At 36.2% G+C, this 18,500-nt stretch overlaps 1 protein-coding gene across 6 annotated transcripts; it reads right to left on the bottom strand.

The window, feature by feature from the left end:
- Nucleotides 1-300: 300 nt before the first annotated feature.
- On the bottom strand, nt 301-18,441 carry micu3b (mitochondrial calcium uptake family, member 3b). Of its 6 annotated transcripts, none has more exons than XM_081382432.1 (15): nt 18,308-18,441; nt 15,344-15,488; nt 13,993-14,024; nt 13,836-13,914; nt 10,314-10,361; nt 10,125-10,207; nt 9,966-10,040; nt 8,924-8,965; nt 7,581-7,676; nt 6,418-6,509; nt 4,925-5,096; nt 3,101-3,209; nt 2,870-3,030; nt 1,949-2,017; nt 301-1,529 (listed from the first exon to the last, which is right to left on the bottom strand). In XM_081382432.1, exons 2-14 carry the CDS (start codon nt 15,453-15,455, stop codon nt 1,949-1,951), a joined length of 1,170 nt encoding a protein of 389 aa, XP_081238558.1. In that variant the 5' UTR covers nt 15,456-15,488; nt 18,308-18,441; the 3' UTR covers nt 301-1,529. The 6 variants fall into 6 exon arrangements, with proteins under 6 accessions (XP_081238558.1, XP_081238554.1, XP_081238559.1 ...); XM_081382428.1 differs by lacking the exon at nt 18,308-18,441 and adding an exon at nt 16,718-17,073; XM_081382433.1 differs by lacking the exon at nt 15,344-15,488 and having other exon boundaries at nt 18,308-18,434.
- Between the last annotated feature and the right edge of the window lie 59 nt (nt 18,442-18,500).

The following is an 18,500-nucleotide window of genomic DNA, read 5'->3' as shown; positions in this document are numbered from 1 at the left end:
AGCTGGTTTTAGATGGTCATCCAGTCTGGTCTGCTGACTTGTCAGCAGTTAGTAGAGAAAATTAGCCTGCAGCCCAGCCAAACTAGCTGAAAACCTGCCTGACCAGGCTGTGAGACCAGCTAAAGCCAGCTTTGACTGGTTAGTAGGCTATTATCGTCTAAGGAACCCCAAAATCTTCATTGTTACATTGTGCTTGACTAAACAAACATAAACATTAACCCTATAGGTCTAATCTAAAATGTTCACTATAAACACTTTTTTTTTAAAGGAAGCACACAACAGAAGGAATGACACAAAGTATTATTTTGATTGTGGTTTTAATTTATTCAAACATTCTAAGCAATCTGAATACTAATGCTTACAAATTAGGCTATACACACAAACTGTACTATGCAATGTACAGATCTAAAACATAATCTATAGTCTGTAAAAAGCACAGTGGGTTAGACCGGAGCTACCTGTCACACAGTTGTCACAAGGTATATTATAATGTTTCAATTAGAGAAAATGGTAAAAAACCCACATGTGACGACATGCCCCACGGGTCAATGTGTGTTTAATGACCTGTATCTTTTTTCCTGGGTAATAAATAAAAAAATGTCCAACAGCTTTTTGTAGGGAAAGGCTTTAAAATATGTATCTGCACAAACGTTAACTTTAAAAAATAAACGTACCATGAGAAATATTCACTGGAGTAAAACGAGTGGATTCAGTTTCTGCTTGTTTGTTGTTTTGTCTTCGCAAGATATTTCTTAAAGGAGTGGCAGTGTAAGAAACCCATACAAGAGGTGGAGAAAGGGATCTGTATGTGTAGCACATTGTGAGATAACTGAGGTCTCATTATTGCTCTGTGCACTCAGCACTGTCAGACTCAGTGTAAGCTGATCTGGCTGGTGGGCAGTGGACAAGCTCAGAGAAACTATGTTAGCAATGTGCTCATTGTAAGGAAAGATTATCTGGCTTATAACTCCCAGAGAAGCAATTAGAACAATGTATTTCCAATACAGCAGGAAAATCCCAAGAGGACATTTTCTTTACACAAAACAGATCAATAAATAGAATAAATAACTGTATATTCCACCAGAATTCAGCATTTTTCACTTCAACATATTCAAAATGGACAATTTTTACATTTATGAAGTGATATATCATCATAAATAAAGACACTTTGCAATTCATTAACATAATTTCTCTCAAAATGTGGGCTCTGGACCCATTTAAATGTATAAGACCTTTAATAAATAACTTTTTGATTAATAAAAGTATCATGGCTATATGGCTATTTCATTAAAGTGTTATCCCTTCTAGTTAATGGCTTTTATAAAGTTAATAAAGTGCCTGCCAAGTAACAAAGCAGTAACTATAGTCCAGAGAGGTAGCATGTGTTAATCTAATTATGGCAGTATTTGTATCTTACAGAGTTTGACACAGGTCAGGTAGGTAATTGCATTGAGTCACTGAGAACTTTAATCCAATTTGAGATATCTTCACTGAGACGTGAGGGTGAAGAGGAACAGCGGGACTACCACCTGCACAAATCAAAGACATAACAGGAGAACAGCATATATCAAACTGAATAACTGAATCCAACAAGTGATAGAACAAGACAAGAGAATAGAAATGTAACAGCTGTTTATTTCATTCAAACTGCATTTACTCTATTCATACACCCAGAGTAAGTCGAATTGTTTCCTGTTTCGAGGTGATTCGTGGTGCGGGTTGGGCTGTATTCTATTACTGTGTTAAGTCTTAATACACTATGTTAGGCTGGTATCTTGTATCTCTGGATAGAAGACATTAATTTTACAGAGTAATCTGATGCTAGAAAAAGAGCTTTGGCTGAATGCTGAGCAGTGCTAGCGCTGTAGTTCAGAATCATTAATTCTAAATTCTCCAGGGCAATATCTAACTATCTACAACATTTTTTTCTATTTAGACATAAACTTACCTATTTAGCAGTGAGTTCCTTCTTCATACAGGCTTTAAAGGATGTGAATCTCTCTTCACCCTTATATCCCTGAGATTACAATGATAACATGAAGAGAAAATATTTCTCATCAACATATTGGTTTTATGTCATCAACATATATCACATATCAACATTATCTTTAGAAAAATAAATAAATTGAAATTAATTGTGCTGGTCAATGAGTGAATTGGCAATACATGGCCACTAGATGTCAGCAAAATTGCACCAACAAGAAAACCAACTTTTCTTTTGTTGAAATACAAGGGAACATATTGGATTTGAATATACAAACGTTTGGGGTCAGTAAGATGTTTTTTTTTTTATGTTTTTTAAAAAACAATCTTATGGTCAAAGGCTGCATTTTTTTTTTTTATAAAATACTGTGAAACAGTAATATTGTGAAATATTTCTATTCTAGTTTTCTATTTTAATATATTTTAAAATGTAATTTATTCATGTGTTGACAGCTGAATTTCCAGCATCATTACTCCAGTCTTCAGTGTCACATGACCCTTCAGAAATCATTCTATTTGCAGAAACATTGAAAAAAATTTCAGAAAGCAATAGAAAGTTCAAAAGATTGGCATTTATTTCAAATGGATTTTTTTAAACAATGCAAACATATTTACTGTCACTTTCGATTAATTTAATGCATCCTTGCCAAATAAAAGTATAATTTTTTTTTTTTTATCTTACTGACCCCAAACTTTTGAATGGAAGTGTAATAATACTAACAGTGAAACTAATAGCAACAGTACAGTGATAATAACTAATGTGAATTTGAAGCAAAAATTGTGCTTACATTTTACAGGAATATCTATCCTGTCACAAGCAAGGTGACTGACAGCAGATTTGCATAATAAAACAAAGTAAAAAAGCAGAGTTTCCGAGAATATTTACCCAAGAAGAGCCACGATGCAGCCGATCTTTCATTATCCCAATGAACTCCTTGTAGCTTAGATGGTCATCGTGGTCCACATCAAAGATCTTGAAAATAGTGTTCACAAGGTGTCTTGACAGCTTCAGGCCAGTGGCCACATAGACCGCACGGGCAAACTCATCTGTGAGCCGAAAGCCAAACATCGTTAGCCACAGATTTGAGGAGTAACTGGATAAAATGAGCATATTTACCTTGTCCAATTGGGCGATTTGCATAGTTGTACATTTGCATGGCAATGGCAAAATCCTCTAAGTTGTTGAGGAACTGAAAGAAGGACCTAAACTCTTCAAAAGTGATGCCCTAAAAGAAAAGATCAGTGTTAAATCAGTGACTTACAGATGAAATTGTCAGTGTTCCTTTAAACAGAAAGCTTTGGGCAATAGAAAGAGATCATTAAGTCAGAGTCTTTATAATAGCTAGTACATAAAATTATGAATTTCAAAAGATAGTCTCAGAATAACTCTCCCTAAACAAGGCAAAACTGCATTACGCCTCACTTTCTCAAAAACGAGGGCACCTTAAGTGTTTGTGGGAACTTGGAGAGCGATAACAGATCCCAAGAGCCAAGACAGAAAATAGCAAAGTCAAACAATCCCAGCGCACATCTCTCCTGCTCCCGCACCCGATACACACAACTGGAGCTGTCAACACCTTTAGATTGTTTTGTTAAAGGAGAGGTCGGGTAGCTTGTCGACTCTTCTAAAGAAGATTAACCTGATGCTTGCATACGTAAAAACAAAAGGGGATGTGTCCAAAATATCTCACCGCTAGCAGATTACCCAAACAGCGGTCCTTTTGATTTCCACTCATCCATTTCCAGGCACTAGACCCACGTCTTTTTCTGAAGCCGCTCTTGCAACCAACAACAACTGTTTTACAAATGACCTAATGAGTAATATGTGACGCTTAGGTGGTTTTACAAGTTAAGCCGTATTGCAATATCTCTTAACTTAAGAATAAGAACCACTTGTATATCAATGGCCATCCACCAACAGCCTCCTCGAGCAACTGAAAAGACTCTAACCTTATAATGTGAGGGTCAATGTGCAAAAAGGGAAACATCCTAGGCACTAACATCGTTCAGATTATAAATATCCTCCTCTCTCCACGTCTGTGGTGGTATTTGTTTTGCAATGCGATGATTTGAATAGATTCATTTATAATACATGAAAACATGATAAAGGAGTAGAAATATTAGAATACCTCCAATCGTGTTTCTGTGCTTCCCAAGCTAACAGGGAACGTTCTCAGAACTTTGGTTAACGTTCAACCAAGGTTCAAGGTGAACAAACATTCTTGCAGTAACGTTAATAGAATGCTCGTTCAAAGTTATCTGGGCTTTTAATAACTTTCTCAAAACATTAGCACAAAAATGTTATTTGACAACATGTTATTGAATGGTCTTGGTGGCCTAGATCTGCTACGCTGCTTCTGTTGATTATTGTTGCTGCATCTGAAGAGCATGTATGGACTTGCTACTGCCAATAGATACACAGAGCTGTGAGCATGTAATAAATGCTGCTGCTGCATGAATAGACATACATAAATCATATTGCAGATCTCTGCAGGTGGAGCTGGGGGAGGTGGAGGGTTTCAGAGTAAATCTAATGGCGTGCTGCAGGACCAGCTTACAGTAAACACTGAACCAGACTATTTGAATGTTGAGCAAGCAATCTCATTGGCTGCAGGATCAGCAGAGGCCAAACAGCTTGTGTCATGCGGTAATGATAAGACTGCATGTAAAGGACCTATCAGCCTTTATACAATGTTCATGGAATGGTTTAGTTGGACGTTCGCCTAACATTCTGTTTAAACATTATTAACTACTTGAAAGTTCAGTTGATAAAATTATAAAATTGAAAATTCCCTTGTTTTCCCTAACATTCACATAACCCCGCCAAAAATTGAACATTCAAAATAGTGGATGTTTTGAACTTTCAGAAATAAAGTTTTCATAACTTAAAGGGAACATCAGCTATGTGTGTGTGTATGTGTGTGTCTAGAGCAAGTACTACCTTTTCATCGGGTATGCTTTGACGCACATTCTCAAGGTAGCCTGTAATGTTCTCCACTGTGGTGTAGCGCAGCAGGATACTAGCGAAGTCTTCCTCACTGATGGTGGTCATTCCCTTGGAAAAGCTGAGGAACTCAATCTCAAGGACTTCTGTCTGCAGGTTGTCCATGAATCTGCCGACAGAACGTGAGTGACACAGACACGGTGTTAAGAGGAGATGCCATCACTCGCTCAGTAGGACACTAGACAAAGCGACTGGACCATCCCAGCATGCTTTGATAAGAATACAGCATCCTTAGTGATTCATTTTAATTCCCCTTCAAGGGTCATGCATTTTAACATGGCTTCATGTTCTTTGCCTTTTTATTTTTTCATACATATAACAGAAACTTAATTTAGGATCATGATAGAGTTAAATTTTCACTTAAAGGAACACTCCGACTTTTTGGGACTTTAGCTTATTCACAGTATCCCCCAGAGTTAGATAAGTCCATACATACCTTTTTCATTTCTGTGCGTTCTGTAAGTGTTATTTGACGCACCCACCGCTAGCCTAGCTTAGCACAAAGACTGGATGTAAATGGATAAGGTAGCATACTAATCCCAATAAGTGACAAAATAATGCAAACATTTTCTTATTTACATGTTGTGATCTGTATAGTCACAGCGTGTACAAATAACAAGGCTATATGAGACAGAGACCATTTTTAATCGTATACTGGGAACTATATTCTCACTAGGCGTAGGAGCACAGCTACTTGGGCGGAGTGATTAGCGCAGCACACGAGAGGCCCTGTTGATGGTTCCGTAAACAAAACAAACGTGACTAACTAGCTAGTAGCGAACGTGACTCGTGATCATGGCTGACTTTGAGGAATTGTCAGAGGAATTTTACTGGGTATCAAACCAAGATCCAGAACCATATAGTTTTGAGCCAGAATACACAGATGAGGAGTTACAAACTTTGGAAGCTGTAAGACAAGATACAGCGAACACCCATGATTGTAAACTATTAATTTACTATCTAGTAATTGCTGACTCTATTACTCCAACTCTGAGCGAACTCTCTGCTCCTCACCACAGGGCGTCTCGTGTGCTGCGCTAATCACTCCGCCCAAGTAGCTGTGCTCCTAGTGAGAATATAGTTCCCAGTATTTATACGATTAAAAATGGTCTCTGTCTCATATAGGCTTGTTATTTGTACACGCTGTGACTATACAGATCACAACATGTAAATAGGAAAATGTTTGCATTATTTTGTCACTTATTGGGATTAGTATGCTACCTTATCCATTTACATCCAGTCTTTGTGCTAAGCTAGGCTAGCGGTGGGTGCGTCAAATAACACTTACAGAACGCACAGAAATGAAAAAGGTATGTATGGACTTATCTAACTCTGGGGGATATTGTGAATAAGCTAAAGTCCCAAAAAGTCGGAGTGTTCCTTTAAGACTAGAACCCTTCAAGATCATAGTCATCAAATCTGTCTCTCACCTGTAGAAGTCATCAAAGGTAAGTTCACTTTTGCCCTTTCTTCCAAAGAAATGAACCAGCAGAGTTGTGTCGGTGACATTTTCTGCTGCGTGCTGTGAATGCAAATTATGAAAACACATTATTCAGCTGTAAGAAACTGAACAAGATAGCAAAATATGTTTGAATAAGTGTACACTAAAATAGTGTGATGAGGAAGTGCAGCCATAAACATATAACAACATTTAAAAAAAAACACAGACACAAACGCAAATTAAAAGCAAATGATTCATTTACATCAAAAATTTGATGCATGTATGTATGTTTTTATTATGCTTATATGCCACGCTGCCGCTCCTTTACTCACACAGATCACTTTATTGGACGAATTACAATTGTGGAGTAACGCAATGCTGTTTTACTTGGTCAGAACAATCATATTAACAAATACATTTGAGTGTGTTGAAAGTTATGTTATAACGTTACTCTGTGCGTTCGCTCGGTGGCTGGTGTGAGACACTTGTGCACTGCGGTAAGCTACAATGAATATAATAAAAGCTGGATGACTTGTGCTGCTAAATGGCATGCAATTCATTTTTAAATATTGTATGGTGGAGAAAATGCTTTATAACTGTCACACTGACACATCATGAAGCAGCCGACATCATCCCATGCCACGCAAACAACAGGTTGCTCATGCAGAAATCTGCATACCAGATATACCTCAATGTACTTTTGCAGCAACGTATCTTTACAAAAACAAGAGGCATACTGTATCTGATGTATTTTTGAAACTTGCACTATCATAATATGCTAGATCTACATCTCAATATCCGAGCTTGGTAAATGGCTCAAAAACAATGTCAAATCCATTTATTAAGCACCAACATCGAATAATAATCATTTTAATGAGATGCATGATGAATAAGGCCAAACATGATGTATTCTTGTATGGCTCAGTTACAATTATAGAAATCTTAAGAACTTAAAAAAAATATATTAATATTTAACTGTAACAACATGAAGTGTACTGACATTAATGAATCAAAATGACAATAAACAAAAAAGAAAAAAACAACAACAAAACAAACAATGGGAAGAACCTCACATGGGATGGCGGACAGGGAATGGTCAAGGGAATTATGGGATTCGAACGAGAAAGCAAGTGAGCTCGAGGATACTTGTACCTCCATCAGATCTGAAAAGAGAACTATTCTCGCACCATGCCTTAGAACATCCCAGAAACTTCTGGGTTCAGACTGAGGCTGCTCTTTTTTAAGTACCTGCATATTAGAGGTGAAAATATTAAAGGCTTAATAATAATCGCCAAAAATTCAGACAATGCAGTGAAAGACTAATACACATGCAAAACCATCTGAAGTAATGCAACGCAATGTTAAGGAAATGTTAAGCAGCAAAAAAAAATATTTTTTCAACAGTGATAGTAATAAGAGCCATTATTAATAATAGAGTTCCAATAATAAGTAATAATAATTGAGCAGCAAATCAGCATATTAGAATAATCTCTGTGAAACTGAAGACTGGAGTTATGATGCTGAAAATTCAGCAATGGAATAATTCAAATATATTAAAATAGAAAACAGTTCCGTTAAATTGTAATAATTTTTCACAATATTCCTGTATTCACAATATTCAAAATAAAACTGTATTTTAAATCAAATAAATGCAGCCTCGTGAGCATAAGAGACTTCTTTCAAAAGCATAAAAAATCATAATTATTCCAACGTGACATTGGTGCTTCAGTCATTTTATAGTGCATTCTGATAACTGTTTGATTTACTGAATGAATTGTGATCAGTATTTTTTTTTTAAATGAGTTCTATAGTTTATTGTGGTTAAAACTTTGACTGCACTGAGCTTAAAAAGCTCCACATCTCTCTTGTTTGGTGTGGAAACGATTTCAGCTGTAACTCTTCAGTGGCACAAAACTTCATGGTCAAGCCATCACAAGAAGTAACCCAAACCCAAATACCACTCTTCAAGTAACTGTAAAAATAAAACATGGGGGTCCAGGGAGAGCTGCCATTCTTCAGGTGAGGGCCTTTTAACGTGATTCTGTGAGACCATTCCTTGCCAAAAAAAAGCTCCTGACAGTAGACAAGCAACATAAATCATCTGTCGTAGTCTCTGGATGATTTTTCTGCTCTCCTAGACAATAGAGCTGCATTTCAGACTGCGTCTGACTGAGCCCCATTAGCCCCATTGTCCCTCTTCTCTGGAGGTGAGCCATGCGTGAGGGTCACTCTTGTTACGCCCTATCCAAACATTTCAGTATGTAAAATAATATTGCTCCCTGACTGTCTGAAAGAAGCCACTGAATGTGGATGTAACCCTTCTGGTTTTGAGCACTATATAGGGTGTAGCTGCATAAACATCAGTGGTTAGGACGGACATGCACAGTTGTTGTTGACTATGACTGTACAAGTTCAATCAAGCACCAACCACATTAACCGCCATGCTAAGAACACACGTCAAAGTCATGCTCATAAGGATTATTTAGTATACATACATTGCTGTTGGCAGATCCTTGATATCCATACAGTTCCACACTCTCACACAGTCAAGATTATGATAGCGTGCAAAACAGGATAAGATCAAATCAAATGACCATTCAGCATTTGTCATATTTCACTAGGGATTGTGAAAGACAATGAACTCTCAAAGCGTTTTCAAAACACAATCTGTAACAATCAGCATTTCCCCAGCTTGAGAGATAAGAGACTCATTGTTGTTTTGTACTATGCAGAAAAATATCCATGTACATTCGTTCAAATGAACATTATGCATGAATCATTCATCTAGCAATTTTAAATGCGATTGAAAACATGCAACAAAAAATCTCTGAGAAAATAAAATCAATGGTTATTCATTCCAACATAGGTGTTCAAATATTACAGGAATAATTCATCTAAAATGTCTTCCATAAAACACAAAAGGAGAAATGTATAGTAAATAGATAGATAAATAGATAGAGTGGATCATTTATAACTATTTATTTCTATATTACTCATTATTAATTATAAATGATTAAATATTAAATTGCAATAAAAGTGAATAGTGGCAATGGCTGCCAAGCAATTTCGATCTCTTCCCAAAACAAATCAATCAGGAATCTTGACATTTAATACACATCGGCCTGGTTTCACAAACAGGGTATAGATTAAGCCAGGATTAGACTTTAGTTCAATTAGGACTCTTTAAGATATATCAGTGCAAGTTGCTTTCAGTTATAACAGCTCAAACATGCATTTTAGTATGGGACTAGGCTTAAGCCATGCCTGTGAATCCGGGGGATGGACTGCTTTTACGGAGCACCATTCACTTTATTGTATGGAAGAGAGCAGTGTGAACATTCTTCAAAACTTCTCTTTTGGAGTTACACAGATAAGAAAAAATTTGGTACAGAATTTTTATTTTTGGGTGAACTATTTCCTTAAATCACTTTCAAATAAACTGCACATCAATTCAAGATGTGGCAAGTGCCAAGTGCCAACAGAATATGCTCATGCGACGGAGGACTGTAAAATTGAAAAAAGGTCTGTTTTTCTTACCAGTTGAGATGAACTGTCAGGATCTCCTGCCCGCTCTTTTTTCTTCTCATTTTTCTTACGGAATATGTCCTCTAACTAAATGTAAAAAAGCAGAACTTTATCTTTACGCATGCTGACGTTCAAATTAATAAAAAACAACAACAACAAAAACAACCATACCACCATGAATTCTCTCCTATCCACCATTTCATTGCCATCTGCATCAAACATGTTGAAAGCTATTTTAAAACCTGCATGTGGCTCTAGAAGACAAAAGAAAGACACAATATGAGGGACATCGATACATCCTCGTGCGTCTATACTATTCGTGCTGAACAAGCGTGGAGAATTACCTGAAGACAAACTTACTTGTCAAAATGCAAAGCAGAAACAGATACTCTGTGTAAGCGATGACACCTGAAAAACAGTACATAAACATTTCTTTATAAGCTTGTCTTCCAACATCCCAGAACCTGCCTTCAAAATATATTTTACTATCAAATGTCATTTTAAACTAGACGTCCTTTCTTCTTTTACATTGATAAGATCTAAGAGGATCCTGTTCTTTACTCTTGTTTGGTGTTCTCTTTGCACAAACAGAGACGTTAAAACGTAAAGTAACGAGGCTGGACACAAACCCAAACAAAATTAGACCAGGCCACTGGCTCCTGAGTTCCCCTCTGTTTATTTTCCTAGGTGTAAAACATTCTCAAGTGATCTGTAACTGATTGCAGATGCCTGATGTGGGTTTGTTTTCCTTTTTGAGGTCTGTTAGTCCTTTGTTGTGTGAGAGGAGAAGAAAGGAAGAGCAACTGTCAGGTCTCTGTCTAGGAGAGACTTAAGGAGAATTGTTCCTGCCACTGAAAGCATTCCCAAGCTTTTGTTTAAGGAGATGATAGTGACTTGGACACAGATAGTTCAGAAGGGCTTCTTTGAGTGCTGTGGGAAAAGGACTTTGGAATGTTTAAGGAAAAGGATAAAGAAAGGTGTGTGTAAAACATAATAGAGAAGATACATTTTCACAGGCCACCCTGATCATTGATGTATTTGGTTGATTGATTCAACACCAGTTTATATTTGTATTTAACTAAGCCTGGGAATTGAATGTGTTCATTGAATATAATTAATTGTATAAATTTTTTTTATTTATAATAAGCAGCAAATCGGGATATTAGAATGATTTCTGAAGGATCATGTGACTCTGAGGACTGGAGAATTAAATTAACCCTTAGTGACCATAAGATTAAAAAAAAATCAAAATCCCCTACTTTAAAAAAAATAATAATAATTAAACGGTAGTAGACCTACACATATGGGACTGTGAATTTATTATTATTATTATTGTTTACATAAAAATAAAATAATATAATATATTAATGGTATTCTTTATATTTTGTTGTTCTGTATTATACAATTATTTAAAAACTAAATTATATTACTTATTTTTATAGATACCTTTTTTCGTATTATTTATATTTTAAAAATAGATTTTTGAACTTTAATTCTAAAATAATCTGATTAACAAATGCATTTAATCATGACCCTAGACTCTAGAAGTCAATGCCATTGAGCAATTAAAGCCAGAACTATGTATTAACACATTAATCGTTAAAAGATCAAGATCTCGGTTCAAACACCCATGTAATCTTATTCCTAAATGACAATAATGATCCGTATGTCTAATAAACCTATTCAGAACGATTCAGATCTGCGTCGGCACTGCCAAGACATGTATAGGTATTTCTATTTCAAATATTCATATTATCACAGAAGTACTGGGATAAAAGTATATTTGTTCGGATATAAACACTAATGTCAACGGAAGCGATCAAAATAGAGGAAATCACTTTTTGAAAGTAACATTGCGCTTCAAATAACGATTGTATAGATTATATCATTACGCCTGTAGGTGGCGACAGGTGACTGTTAAAAAATGTATTTGTCATTGAATCATTCATTCCAGGGATTCGGTCAAAAAACGCTGATTCTTCCAGTAATGAGTCATTTAATCATTCATTCAACCCGATTTTTTTTAATCATACATTCAGATTAATTATAATTAATAACATTTTAAACAGACTGCAGGATTAAACATTTGATCATAACCTCTAGTAAATTACATGTTATTTTGTTTAGTTGTCTGTTCAGAATCGTGGGAGAATCGTGACCTCTGTTTTAAAAAAACAATAAATCGTGATTCACAATTTATCCAGAATCTTGCAGCTCTAGTCTATTTAGTGCTTTACTTATCTGCTACAACGTCTTTGGATTATCTTCATTCTGGGGCTTTACTCAGCAATTCAACATAATTCATATGTGTGATTCATATCATGCGATTAATTCACTTATGTTTTTCCATTGATTGCCCTATGTACATCTACACCATACAAAGCTGAGTCAAGACATCCGCTTGTGGCTGCTTGTGCATTTAGTCTTTTAGGATCTCAGGCAGGTTTCATTAGAGCCACACACCTTCAGTCTTGCAGAAAGAAATCCAGCCCAAGAGCTCAAACAGTTGTCAGAACACAAAGAATTCCACAGAAACAATTGATATAGAGTGTCAGTGATGGAGATGTAATCCAACGCCATTCTTAGAATTCATACTGTCCAGAGTGATACAGGGCTGCCACTAGGACAAGTCTCAACATTGCAAAGTTCAAACAGCTCTTTTCATTTTCTGAAGTAAGGCTTTGTTCACAGATCAAGTCTATCTTCTTTTTTTTTTTTTTTTTTACCTAAGTGCAGCTTTAACATTTAACAGCCGGATTAAAAGCCCAAACCCAGGCACTGGCACTCAAGGAAGGCAATGGAATATCATGCACTGTGTGGAGTGTTTTAGTGTTTTAAGTGTAAGAAAGAACACTACAAGGAAAGTATTGTTAGCATCTGGGAAAGCCCCACACATTAAAAGATATTTGTCTCATAAATTAAATGAATATTCTTCTTCTTTTTCTAAACCCGTATTATAGTGTGAAAATATTTTAAAATGTTATTTATTCCTGATGCAAATCAGCATCATTACTCTTGTCTTCAGTGTCACATGATCCTTCAGAAATCATTCTAATATGCTGGTTTGCAGCTCGAGAAACATTTCGTATTATTATTAAAGTTATATTTTGTACTTTTTTTCATGATTCTTTTGACGAATAGAAAGTTCAAAAGAACAGCATTTATTTCAAATAGAAATGTTTTGTAACATTATAAATGTATTTACTGTAAGTTTTGCTCAATTTAATGCATCCTTGATGAATAAATATTTGTTTAATGTCATTTTTAGAATTCTTGCAATAGTATAAATTATTGTTAATATGTCAAGTACTACAAGCAAACATTGCTTTTTCTTAAATCATGTCTAAAAAGTAAGACCTCAGGGCAATATGAAGCTGGATAATTTATGGATTAAGGTGAGTGCATGATTATTTTCGATTCAAAACAACATACCACATGTTATGCACTGGGTGTTATTTGTCACCTTCCTATCTGTGATTATCCCAGAGCAAAGTCACAGTAATGTCAGACTGATTGAGAGATAAGACCATTTACAGCCTGTGCACTCTCCTTCCGCATGAGAACAAGCTTCAGGATCCGGATTGTTTCATAACACCATGTATGTGGGTGGTCTAAGCATCTGCACGCTCTAACAACTATATCCTAATTGTACCTATAATCACAATATCTGTGATGTTTCGGCTTTATGCACATCATTCATAATCATTCATTAGCTCAGTATTTAGAATGCTAGCCACACAAGTGGCACTCTGAAAGCAGATCCTCTCAAAATCAAGTTGCCTGGAGGGATTTACTATAGTAAACAATGATCAAATGACAAAGCAAACAACACTGCATTATACAATACAAATTGATATACATAACATGATTATCAGGTCTCACCTCTTTCACGCTGGTTTCGGAACAGACGGGACGATCCTTTCCAAACTGGTGGCGTATCTGACAGAATCTTGTCTAGATCCTTTAAAAAAAGCGCATATACTGAGGATCATTCAGATTTTCAAAAGTAGATAAATATTCATCAAAAACATGATCAAACCTGTTTTGTGAGGGATCTCCAAAACCTCTTTTCTAAAAAATAAAAAAAGAGAGATGGTATTGTCAAAACTATTTCTAAATAAAAGCTGACAAAATGGGTCAATTCTGTCTGAATGACAAATTTGTACTTCAAAAAATATAAGTTCAAACACTGACAAAATACAGAAAATCTGTTGCTGTGTATTGTAGAGTAGGCCTGCGACGTTCAGGTTGAAAAGATACTGTTACAGTGAAGCAGACACTCTGTTGAATCTGTTTCACCTTTCTCAGCAGTTTGAATATTCCACATATGCCTACAATGCATGACTTATTCTTTATTAAATAAAAGGGATAACATTTTATACTCCATTTTGCATATATTAAAATGAAAATTCCTTTTAAAGGAAAAAAATCCAAATTTAGAAGAGTGTTGGTAAAAAATCCAAATAACTGTATGGTTTAAATATGAACTGTAGCTTCTGTTTATATAATGCACTGAAATTTTTACAGCCACAGGCACAACATAAAGCCATAAATACCACTATTCGTTCCGTCACGCATGCCATTAAAGACGGTGACGCAATGTTTGCCTGCCATATTAGAGTTCACATTTTATACCCGTCTGCACATTCCAGGAAGTCCAAGTTTCAGATAGCAGCAAACATGACTGGTTGAAACTCAACCCCCATACAAGTATAGCTGGGTCGTGAAAATACAGCTATAGAGCATATCAACTCTACCATCTGGACCGATCTCAGCGCCGTAAACTTAATGTCTTCGGTTTAGCAGAGATCCACCGTATCTGACACGCACGTTTAAAAGTTGTCCGTCTAGCTGCTTTCAGATTTTGGTTACAGAAATAGGTCGTAAATGTGATGCTGGCGGAGAGAGATGACTATCTTCATGCAGGTGTTACGGCTACATGTGTTGATTTTATGCCTGCATCGTCACTTGCTTGCTTTTAAGAAAGGTTATACCTTTCTATGGCAAAGATCTGTAATTAAATGGATAGTTCACCCAAAATCCTGTCGTTATTTTCTCATGCTCAAGTCATGCCGTAAGAAAAAATCCACAAAAGATGAAATAAAAGAAGAAATTTCAAAGATATGCTACTCACATTTGCTTTTGAGTCAGATTTTTTAATGAATCAGTTTGACATCTGTAAATGATTCATTCACAAATTTGTGGTTCATAGCCATCGCTACTTTTCTTTTATGATACTTTTGCATTCTTTTGAAGCTTGAATGCTCCATTGAAGACAGGTAATCCTTTAAATTAAGATTAAGTCAATAGGAGGACGTCCTTAGTCTACAGTTACACAATGTTGAGTTCATATATTCTGCTAAAGAAGATGAACTGTTTGTGTAACTCACTCTTTGGTTCGCTCATAGTGACAGACTCAATGAAGTCGAGGGGTGTCATGTAAAGCTGTCCATCATACTCCATTGAGCTGAAGAGCCTGAACCTGTGCTCATGGGCTGACATAAACACCTCTTCATCTTCAGCAGATGCACTGGCCTATAATCAAACAAATACATGTAAATACAAGATAAGACAAGAGTGTCATTGAAGAAAGTGCTACCCATCTTTTTCCTTTCCTCCCTGTTTTTAATATCACTACCGTTCCAGTACAAAAACATGGACACAAACATCCACAAGCAGATATATCCCTGGCTAAACTCACTAGGACTGTGTTCTTCTCACTCTACGGTGGCAGGCGGCCAGGCCCATTGGGCACTGTGCAAACACCCTGGGAATGTGTGCCCTGCTACTTATTACCCCCATCAAACGTCCACCCGGCTGCCAAGCTGCCGTGTCCAGTTACCTTAACCCTGGATTCCTGTGTCTCAATCCACAAGTCAAGGTTATGTCCAACCAAAGCAGATAAGGGTACAAAAGGGAACATTGCAGAGAGATTCACACAAGACCGATTCAATCCTGTATGGTTTAATGATCAATCTGATAACAGCCTGATAAATGCTTTTCAACAACAGTCATACCAAGAGTATGTGTTCCACTTTTGCTTTGTTAAACATATAAAATAGACAAAAATAATAAATGAATTTAACTAATTGTGATTAATCTCATATATGTATAGCTCTTTTTTAAGGAAAGAAAAAATATGGGAAAAGTCCTGTGCAAATATGTATATTACAAAGGACTTTGAACTTGTATCCTTTTTCAAATTTTTATTTAATGTGTGCAAGTGTGTGTTTTTCTGTCTAAAAGTGACTTTAATTATAGTAAAAAAAAAAAAAAAAATCACATCAAGCACAACATGAGTCTAAGAAACATATTTTTTAGGAAACACTGATCTAATTCACTGTACAACAAATCTGACTGAAGGACAAATGCAAAAAAGATTTTGACAGGAGAAAAGGTTGTTTGAATTTGCATGCCTAGTAAAATGATCCTTTCAGAGCCTAAGTCAGTAGCCTACTAAGCATGCAAAACAAATCCATAAAAATGTCCAATATGTCCAATCGTAGGCTATCTATAAAGTTCCAATATTTCTGTTATAAGCAGTTTCATAAAATCACAGTGCATCATCCCCTGACTAATGAACTGAGACACTGAATTCAGCACCTCTCTGGTGGAGAGCGACTGTTTTGATGACACATGAAATCCACCGATTTTAAATGTTTAGGAATAATAAAAACCGAGATGCTATAGAAATATAGCATGTAAACACCACAAACGCAAACACAGCCAAATGTAGCAACTAAAATGTTGTAGATATAGCCTACCTGCTCTTTTGCAGCCACTGCTGGGAGCGGAGAAATCAATGCGCGCAGACTCGCTGCGCGTCCCCGATCCGGACTCGAAATGTGCTGGTAGTAAACAACAGCGAATCCACCGAGAGTGATACACACCCCTGTCCCTACGTGTCTCAGAGCTGTACTTTCCCTCAACGATTGTCGGCTGTTAAAATAAAGGTTTAACCCGTTTGTTAAGCTGGTGAACTTGTTTCGAAGAGCCAGGACCCGATGTACGGCGGCCATCATGACTGTGTCACCGGCGCGGGGAGAGGAGAGGAGAGGAGACTGCGCTCACTCATCGCGAGATGCGACCTCGCTACATCACATCGTGCGGAAACACATTAGCAGCTGTATTTGCAGTCATTTGTCCTTTTCATTCGGGTCATGGTTAGAATTCATAGTTAAAGCCCTCAGACCTCAAAATGTTATATTTTAAAATAGCGTTTTGAGAAGACGTCCATCAAAGTGGTTATTTATTTCATTATATCGTCGCTTTTTCACTCTTAAAATTTGACCATGTAACCAGTCCTAGTAAGAGTTGTAGATTTGATCTTCAGTTTCTATAATTAAGTGTTTTTTGTGCCCGTGTTTCTCAAACTTTGATAGGCAAATTCCCATATTTGTCTACAAAAAAAAAAATGTATATATATATATATATATATATATATATATATATATATATATATATATATATATATATATATATATATATATATTAATGTAGAATCTAACTTTAAAAAACTAAATTGTAGAAACAAATTAATGTCAAGTCATATTAACCTGTTTAAAAAAAAACAATTATGGCCTTTCCCATCATTACACTATCCCAACGCACAAAAAAAGTTGCCTTAAATTTGAAGTACAATCAACTTGGATGTATAAGTCATTTACTTCAGTTAAAATTATTGGAATCTTGTAAAACCTATTTTAAAAAGTCGAAAATTGCTTTACTTATTTTGATGAGTTAAAGCAAAATTATTGATCATATTTTTTTTTTTACATTGCACCCACAAATTGATTATTTTTTTATTAAAAATAGGAAACAAATAGGAAACATTACAAAATTCAAAAAGTAAATAAAATAGAAGCTTATATATAACTACATAAAACGTGGGTTAACAAAAGATTAACAGACAGTGTTTGTACTTTCATAATCGTGTCAAATGTGGCTGTTCACTTTCCACGGCATATGGGCCTATTGATATCAGAACAGAAGTATAGCCTATAGATTATATATGATTTACAGCTTAATTATTATTTCACCCCGTAGCTCATGACCTACACCTCACAGCTACACACACACATTGCCATATATTGTTTTAATACTGAGCTAATGATATTTAACCTAAAACAAAATCGTGACAAGTGCTGCTTTCCTACATTCGGTGCCCACAATGTATGCAAAACCTGGCCCTAACAAACACAGGCATAAACGAAAACACAGACAACTGTGATTGTGCGCAAAAACTCAAGGCTGGACCAACCCGATGTCCCGCCCACAGAAGCCCGAGCTCTGCACCTGCCCCGCGCGCGTAGCAGCCACTCACTGCGCAAAGCACTTCCCACAACAACACATACCTGCTGCCTCAATACCTGCTGCACATTTATTCATGTCAGAAAGCACCACCGGCCACCATGTGGACGAGGCATGAGAGCAGAAATTAAAGGACTTGTCTGAAGTCAGTTATTTGCAGTTACTGTTTCTTCCCCACTGGATATGTCTGTATGATCCACTGGAGTCAAGTGATATTCCATATGCGCTCAGCATGGA

This window comes from Scardinius erythrophthalmus, assembly GCF_964197995.2.
Source record: "Scardinius erythrophthalmus genome assembly, chromosome: 13".
In the NCBI taxonomy this organism is placed as follows: domain Eukaryota; kingdom Metazoa; phylum Chordata; class Actinopteri; order Cypriniformes; family Leuciscidae; genus Scardinius; species Scardinius erythrophthalmus.
Note: the sequence above shows the minus strand (reverse complement) of the source record. Positions and strands in the feature narration are given on the sequence as shown.

Bases quoted from the DNA above. Each gene is read 5' to 3' on its own strand.
- micu3b (XM_081382428.1), bottom strand. From the start codon at position 16,975: ATGATGGCCGCCGTACATCGGGTCCTGGCTCTTCGAAACAAGTTCACC. The intron at 6,510-7,580 runs GTACAAGTATCC...TTGCATTCACAG, and splicing joins TCTTTTCAGATCTGATGGAG to CACGCAGCAGAAAATGTCAC. The intron at 3,210-4,924 runs GTAGTACTTGCT...CTTTTCTTTTAG, and splicing joins AAAGCATACCCGATGAAAAG to GGCATCACTTTTGAAGAGTT.